Source organism: Protobothrops mucrosquamatus, unplaced genomic scaffold, assembly GCF_001527695.2.
Source record: "Protobothrops mucrosquamatus isolate PMUCROS unplaced genomic scaffold, P.Mucros_1.0 scaffold_79, whole genome shotgun sequence".
NCBI lineage: Eukaryota > Metazoa > Chordata > Lepidosauria > Squamata > Viperidae > Protobothrops > Protobothrops mucrosquamatus.
This window is the reverse complement of record NW_015386155.1, coordinates 46,448-54,870: the sequence shown is the minus strand read 5'-3', so window position 1 is coordinate 54,870 and position 8,423 is coordinate 46,448. Positions and strand designations below refer to the sequence as shown.

Sequence of the window (8,423 nt, the reverse complement as noted above, 5' to 3'; positions counted from 1 at the left end):
GTTGCAAACAGGCTCTGTAAAGTTTTCTTGACAATTGCACTATATTGCATGCAGAAACATTCACGTGCACAGCTCTCAACTTCAGCCAAATTTCCTTTGCAGTCTTTAGATTTGCAACATTTAGAAACTGTTCATCATCTAAATTCAAGATGAGATAAGCCATGGCTTGATCATGGCTTTTCTGATCAGCAGCTGCAAATACTTGGGGATTTTCTACAATATACCACAGTTTTGCTTTCAGCAAACATTCCATCTTCACAGCCCATATAATGTAATTCTTTTGGCCTAAACGAGGCACAGAGCTTTCCTTAAATTCCATTGCAGCCATTCTGCTAATTCTGCCTTGTTCTTATACTTTTCTAAACACAGGCAATTTCTTCCAGCTTTAAATTACAATGCAGTCCTTAGTAAGCTCTGGGCCCATAACCTGTTAGAGAATTTTAATTTCTCTATTGGTGAAAAAATAAATCAGAAGCTCTCACAGTTGACTGCATTTAGCTGATTCAAATAAACTCTTTATATTCATATAAAATTATTTACATTACCATACATTCTTCTTTACAGCAACATAGCACAATGAATACTTCTTACAGCAGAGACAGACCAGAGACTGAAACTGAAACAAACAAAATCCAGCTTCTAACTCAATACCTTTTGCACAGACTCAGTAGCACTTTCTTCACATTGGCTGACTGAGTTACCACATGACTCTTCCTGCTTATGAATATTCCAACACAAACAACAATCAAGAATAATTTTATCAAAGCCTACATAGAAAAATAATAGGAATGGAGTACCAAAATATTTGTCTAGTAGATTTTAATGCAATAGTAGATGGAACAACTGATTATAAAAGCAACACAATAGGAAAAACTGGAAGATTACCTAGGACTGTAGTGGCGAACCTATGGCACGCATGCCACAGGTGGCACGCAGAGCCCTCCCTGTGGGCACGCGCACCATCGCCCCAGTCCTAGGCCTTCAGCTGGGTTTTATAAAACCTTTTCACTTTAGACCTTCGCCGCCGTGTGCAAAAAAAAAAGGTTCAATCAATCAATTTCAACTTCTCGTGGGAAAAAAAATCTCACAAAGTTGGAATTGATTGATTGAACTTTTTAGTCCCACCCAGTCTGCCATTACCACTGCAGCCACGCCCACCCAATGGGCCACGCCCACCCGGCACCCGACGATACATAAGTGGGTTTTGGGTTGCAGTTTGGGCACTTGGTCTCTAAAAGGTTCGCCATCACTGACCTAGGACATTTTTTAATATGGCAGAGGAAATTGGAATACAAGACGTCTGGAGGGAAATCAATCCACAAAAACTACAATATACCTTTTACTCAAACAGCCAAAAATCCTGGTCAAGAATTGATATGATTTGGATGACGTCTGAATTGAGGATGAATATACAGGAAATTGAGAAAGAAATAGGCATAGGGGCAGACCATAACCCTTTAAAAGTGACATGGAGAGGAATACAAAAAAGACCAAGTTGGACTTTAAATCAATCTATATTAAAAGAGAATTTATAGAGTTAGCGAAAAAAAAGAAATGGAATTCTTCTTTAAAGAAAATAAAGAAGATACAACATTACAAAATCTATGGGATACAGCCAAAGCATCCTTTAGAGGTATAGCTATAATGTATATGGCAAAGAAAAATAAACAGAGAAGACAGCAATATGTACTATTAAAAGAAAAATTCGGAAAGTTAGAATCAGAATTACAAAAAGATCCACAGAAAAAGACTTTGAAAAGAATTTTTTTTTGAAAATGCCAATAAACCAGGAAGCTTATAAACTTAAAAAACAGAAAGGAGAAGAAAATGATTCACAACTTAGTAGATGGGAAAGGCTATTTACAATTCAAAAATGAAGAAATAAAAAAGATAATTAAGGAATACTACAAGGATCTGTACGATAAAGAGGAAACTTCAAGAGAGAATTGTTCAATATCTAGAAGAAAATAATCTTCCAAAAATTCCAGAGACATTTAAAACTATGTTAGAAGAAAGGATTACAATGATGGAAATATCAGTTGTCTGCAGCTAAGGCAAGCTTTCTGGACGTTTCCACCCCTCCCTGCTGAGCAACTCCCAAAAGTAAGTAAAAGAGGGCCAGGGGTGGGAGGTGGGAGGCCGGCGGGCGCAGGGAGGGTTGCTGGTGCGCGTGGGGCCCAGCGGGTGCCTTACCTCCCTTGGGCTGGGCCAGCTGGTGGCCCAGCCGGTGGTTGCCCTGCACCCTCGCTGCCGCGTGCTATGGCCGCCCAGGAGCGCCTGGGCCTGCCGCCACACCGAACGTGCGGTGGCCAAGGTAAGGCTAGCGGAGCAGCGGCGGGCGCAGGGAGAGTTGCTGGCGCGCGTGGGGCCCGGCGGGTGCTTACCTCCCTTGGGCTGGGCCAGCTGGTGGCCCAGCCGGTGGTCGGCCTGCGTCCTCGCTGCCGCTTGCCATGGCCGCCCAGGAGCGCCTGGGCCTGCCGCTACAACAAACGTGCGGTGGCCAAGGTAAGGCTAGCGGAGCAGCAGCGGGCGCAGGGAGGGTTGCTGGCACGTGTGGGGCCCAGCGGGTGCTTACCTCCCTTGGGCTGGGCCAGCTGGTGGCCCAGCCGGTGGTCGCCCTGCGCCCTCGCTGCCGCGTGCTATGGCCGCCCAGGAGCGCCTGGGCCTGCTGCCGCACCGAACGTGCGGTGGTCAAGGTAAGGCTAGCGGAGCAGCGGCGGGCGCAGGGAGGGTTGCTGGCACGCGTGGGGCCTGGCGGGTGCTTACCTCTCTTGGGCTGGGCCAGCTGGTGGCCCAGCCGGTGGTCGGCCTGCGTCCTCGCTGCCGCTTGCCATGGCCGCCCAGGAGCGCCTGGGCCTGCCGCCGCACCAAACGGGCGTCTTGCTCCGCAATTGCCGGCTCCGCACAAAAGTTTCTTTTTCTTTCCTTTTCTTTTCTAAATTCTACCCCCCTTTCTCCCCCTCTCCTGTCTCCTCTCCCATTCTTTTCTCTCCTCTCCTTCCCGGCGGCGAGATTCGGCCGGCTGAGGGGGTCGCTCTAGCAGGAGAGCCATCTCTATGCTCCTGGGTCACGTGTGGTCGTCCGTGTGGGTCACGTGGGTGTGGGTCGTGTGGTCATGTGGGTGCGTGTGTGTGGGTCACGTGGGTGCGTGCGTGTGGTCACATGTGGGTCACGTGGGTACGTGCGTGTGGTCACATGTGGTCACATGGGTGCATGGGGTCGCGGCATTAGGAAGGTTGAGAACCGCTGTACTAAGTGAACCGTTGAAAGATGTTTGTAATGGACTTTGGTTAGAGGCTAAACTCCCAACTACATGGATGGAAGCAAACATTAAGATTCAGATTTGACGCAGATTAAGAATTATAGACCGATTTCACTGCTTAATGTGGATTACAAAATTTTTACTTCTATAATGGCAGAGAGACTGAAAATATACTTAGTTGAATTCATACATCCAGATCAGAACGGTTTCTTGCCAAAGAGACAAATTAAAAACAACTTAAGCATGATAATGGACGTATTAGAATACTATGAACTACACCCAGGGAAACAATTGGCACTAATATTTTTAGATGCCCAAAAGGCATTTGACAATGTTTCCTGGCAATTTATGATTCAGCAACTACAAATTATGGACTTTGGACAGAACTTTATAAATATGATAAAAACAATATATAACAGACAGCCAAAGTGATTGTGAACAGAGACTGTACTGAGAGCTTTGAGATAAGGCACAAGGCAAGGATGTCCATTATCCCCACTGTTACTCATTTTTACCTTGGAAGTTTTAAATAGAAACATTAGACAAGATACAGAAATTAAAGGACTGAAGATAAAAGGTGAAACATATAAATTACAAGCATTCGCTGATGATTTAGTATTTATCTTAGAAGAACCTTTGGAGATGATCCCTAAATTATGGGGAAAGATAGAACAGTATGGAGAAATGGCGGGATTAAAAATAAATAGAGAAAAAAACCAAGGTAATAGTTAAGAATCTTACAGATAAACAAAAAAAAATGTCAGAAAAAATAGCGGTACAGATAATGAAAAAGGTTAAATATTTGGGTATACAGCTATCGCCAAATGTTCAACAATAAAAGAAGATAATCATATAAAATTATTGAAACAAATAAAACGGGACTTGGAAAGATGGAAGAATCTGCAGTTGTCAATATTAGGAAGAATTGCTACAGTGAAAATGAATGTATTGCCAAAGATTCTATTTTTATTTCAAACAATCCCGATAAAACTTGAGAATTTTTTCCCCCAAGATCTAAACTCATTAATTTTGAATTTTGTTTGGCAAGGAAAGAAAGCTATAATTAAGACTCAGTGAGGCTCCTCCAGTGGGAAATAGAGAGGGAATTCTTGATGATGTAACCTGAGACATGTATGAAAGATTTTGTTATTGGACTATTGATTATCCAATCACCAAGCTGCTTCCTTAATATTTGGATTTTTGTAAAATTGGAAAATAAAACTTTTTTAAAAAAAACAAAACTCCCCAGTCCTGCCCAGGCTCGCACAAGTGCCCCTGACGCAAGTGATGTCGAGCTGGCCACACCCACCCAGTAGGCCATGCCCATGCCGGCCATGCCCACCCAGTAGGCCATGCCCACCCAGTAGGCCACGCCCATCCATTGAGCCACGCCCATCCAGCACCCGACGATAAATAAGTGGGGTTTGGGTTGCAGTTTGGGCACTCGATCTCTAAAAGGTTCACCATCACTGTTATATGTTGATGTTATTGTTATATGTATAAATACTAGAAAAAATGCTTATACCCAACCCTATATGTATTGAAAGTATTAAGGATTATATTTCTTTAACATAGACAAAAGGAAAATATTGCTGGAAGAAGAGAGGATCAAGGAAATATATTATCAACTAACATATTGATCAACTATAGAAAATAATTATTACTGTTTTTAAATATATGAACCCAGACAACAAATTATTCACTAGGCACTAAAGATTGTTATTATAAAAAATTAATAAAATATATTAAAAAAAAGTGAGGTGAGAATTTAAATCATTGCTGGAGGAAAGAATGATTTTCAAAGACAGAAAATCACAGAGAGATGCAACAATGGTGTGGAAAAAAACCTGCCGTATTTCCTTTTCTCCGTTCTCTAGTCTTTGTTTTCCTTTTTTCTATGCTCTGCATCGCTAAGGCAATGTCTTCACACACAAGAGAGCTTTGCGAGACTTTTCCCGCTGCCTCCCCTCTCCTTGCCTTAATGATGACCCGCTGATCTGACTGGTCCTCCAGGATGCTGTCGGTAGGGTACGACTCAATTTGCTGTCGGATTGCAGATGCGATCGCAGGAACAAAAGTGAGGGGATTCAAATCCAAGTCATCACAGAGAATCTCTGAAAACATTTCTGGAGTCATCAGTTTTTCTGATGGAAACGAAAAGCCCATGTTATTAAGCAAACGTCACAGCCACACTTGCCTCTGAGCTACAGTACTCTAAAGCACATTTGTCAGGCTATAAGAAAAACTTTTAATCATTTCTGTTTAATTGGTTAATGGAATGACTATGGAGATTCTCAATCTCATGGTTGTCCCAAAGGTGCTTTTTCAGGAGGCAACTGGACTTTCTTGTTTTTCTTTGAAGACGTATTGCTTCTCATCCAAGAAGCTTCTTCAGCTCCCCACCATTAGTCAGAGCTGAAGAAGCTTCTTGGATGAGAAGTGAAACGTCTTCAAAGAAAAACCTTTGGGGTTAATGGAATGACTTAAAATACAGTATACACAATATATTCACAGGCAAAAAGAGTCTTTCAAAACACAGTTCTATGAAGCTTTCGTTTCTGACAATAACAAATTCAAGATTGTACACAGGAGTGTAAAAATACACCATCTAGGCATGATGAGTTCAAGCACATGCTGCAGTTGCCTTATTGAGGGCCATAAGATAAATCTCTCTGTGCTGCTTTAGATGTGGCTAATGGTTTCATTCCAAAGCTTTTTCTGAGCACGCTGATTGGTGCATAGTTAAAAAGAAAATATTTTCTGGTTTATTGATTTACCCGAAAATATCAAAACCCTTTATAAAACTGCTGCCATTTTCTGTTCAATTAGAAAAACTCAAGTGTGTACACTTTCCAAACTAAAGTTAAGAGTAGATAAAATGTATTTTTAGCAAAAAGCCTTATCTGCTCATGAATGCTTTCAATGCCTGAAATCAGAATTATTTACATATCTTTCTTTACAAACCATTCATATTCCATGTAAAAGCGTCTCTCAGTTTCTGTCCATCAATTTCCATGTCCAGCCGGATTGGAACCAGCACCTCTGGTTGAGAGGCGTTTTCATGGATCACTGCTGGGTCGTGGTCATCAAAGCTGGAAAAAAATAGGACCGCCACTGAATTAGACATAGCAGACACCAGGGCAAGGAAGGGCAGATTCAAGGAGCAGGAATCAGGAGGGCTCCAGAGAAGATTCTACCCTTGCAGGAGAAGAAACCTCCATATTCTGGCATATTCTTTCTGTTAATTTTCTTAATTTAATTAGGACTACAACTGCTACATATTTGTGAAACCACTGGAGATAAAACAGCATTAGTGCAGTTAATCACATATGATTAGTTTTCATCCGATATATTAGAACCCTCACCAAACAGGCTGTTGAGCTCGACTAAAAAATTTGGTAAATTTTCTTCAATAACTAACCAACCCAATCTTGTTCATTGGTTTAAAATGTGGTATTATAAACAGTTAGGGTTATCATAAAATAATTTCTTCTCCTCTTATGATGCCATTAGGAGCTTGCCATAAATGTCCACTCTCTCCTCTCCTTTTTGACTTCAGAACACTACCTAAGAAAACAAGATGGAACATTAATTATCATAAATTATTTTTAGAATAAGAAGAATAGAAGCTGGAAGGGACCTTGGAGGTCTTCTAGTCCAGCTGCCTGCTCAAGCAGGAGAACCTATACCATCTCAGACAAGTGAATGTTTAGCCTCTTCTTAAAAATCTCCAGTGATGGAGCACCCACAATTTCTGGAGGCAAGTTGTTCCACTGGTTAATTGTCCTCACTGTCAGGAAGTTTTTCCTTAATTCTAGGTTGCTTCTCTTTTTGTTCAGTTTCCAACCCTTGTTTATTGTCCTTCCCTCTGGTGCTTTGGTGAATAACGTGACCCCCTCTTCTTTGTGAGAGCCCCTCAAGTACTAGAATAGTGCTATCATGTCTCCCCTATTTCTTCTTTTCTTTAGATTAGCCAGACGCAAGTCCTGCAGCCATTCTTTATAAGTTTTAGTCTCTAGGCCTTTGATCATCTTAGTTGCTCTTCTCTGAATTTTTTCCAAACTCTCAAGATTTTTTTTTTGTGATAGGGTGACCAAAACTGGCTGCAGTATTCCAGGTGTGGTCTTACTAGGGTTTATAAAGTGGTAGTAATACTTTGCGTGATCTTGATTCTATGCCTCTGTTTATACAACCCAGGATTTTATTAGCTTTTTTGGCTACTGCTGTACATTGCTGGCTCATAGTCAAATGATTGTCCACTAGGACTCCAAGGTCCCTCTCACAGTTACTGTTTTTAAGCCAGGTCTCGCCTAATCTGTACTTGTGCCTTTGATTTTTCTTGCCTAAATGTAAAACTTTGCTTTTCTCCACACTGAAACTCATTTTGCTGGATAGGGCCCATAGTTCAAGTTTGTCAAGATCTTTTTGGATCCTGAGTTTGTCTTCTGGGATGTTGGCTACTCCTGCCAGTTTGGTGTCATCTGCAAATTTGATAAGTTTCCCTTCAATTCCCTCATCTAAGTCATTGATGAAGATATTGAAGAGTACTGGCCCTAAGACAGAACCTTGTGGTACCCCACTGCTTACTTCTCTCCATGTGGATGTAGTGCCAGTGAGGACTACTCATAGAGTACAGTCTGCCAGCCAGCTACAGATCCATCTGGTGGTGGTGTTGTCTATTCCACCTTTTACTAGCTTACCAAGGAGTAGGTCAGTGGTGGCGAACCTATGGCATGGGTGCCAGAAGTGGCACTCAGAGCCCTCTCTGTGGGCATGTGCGCCATCGCCCCAGTCCTAGGCCTTCAGCTGGGTTTTATAAAACCTTTTCGCTTTAGGCTTCCGCCGCCGTGTACAAAAAAAAAGGTTCAATCAGTCAATTTCAACTTCTAGCGGGGAAAAAAAGATCTTACAAAGTTGGAATTGATTGATTGAACTTTTTAGTCCCACCCAGTCTGCCGTTACCACCACAGCCACGCCCACCCAATGGGCCATACCCACCCGGCACCTGACGATGCATAAGTGGGTTTTGGGTTGCAGTTTGGGCACTTGGTCTCTAAAAGGTTCGCCATCACTGGAGTAGGTTGTAGTCTACCTTATCAAATGCCTTACTGAAGTTTAATAATACTACATCCACAGTATTTCACTGGTCTATTAGTTTCAT

The 8,423-nt window shown here is 42.2% G+C and overlaps 1 protein-coding gene across 3 annotated transcripts in view; it reads right to left on the bottom strand.

The window, feature by feature from the left end:
* Nucleotides 1-8,423, bottom strand: part of SMARCB1 (SWI/SNF related, matrix associated, actin dependent regulator of chromatin, subfamily b, member 1) — a 28,986-nt gene that overhangs the window by 6,271 nt on the left and 14,292 nt on the right. For all 3 annotated transcript variants that reach the window (XM_015814066.1, XM_015814058.1, XM_015814074.1), the window contains 2 exons: nucleotides 6,227-6,354; nucleotides 5,240-5,406 (listed from right to left, as the gene is read on the bottom strand). In XM_015814066.1, the coding sequence (XP_015669552.1) occupies nucleotides 5,240-5,406; nucleotides 6,227-6,354 (295 nt within the window). The remainder of the gene's footprint in view (nucleotides 1-5,239; nucleotides 5,407-6,226; nucleotides 6,355-8,423) is intronic.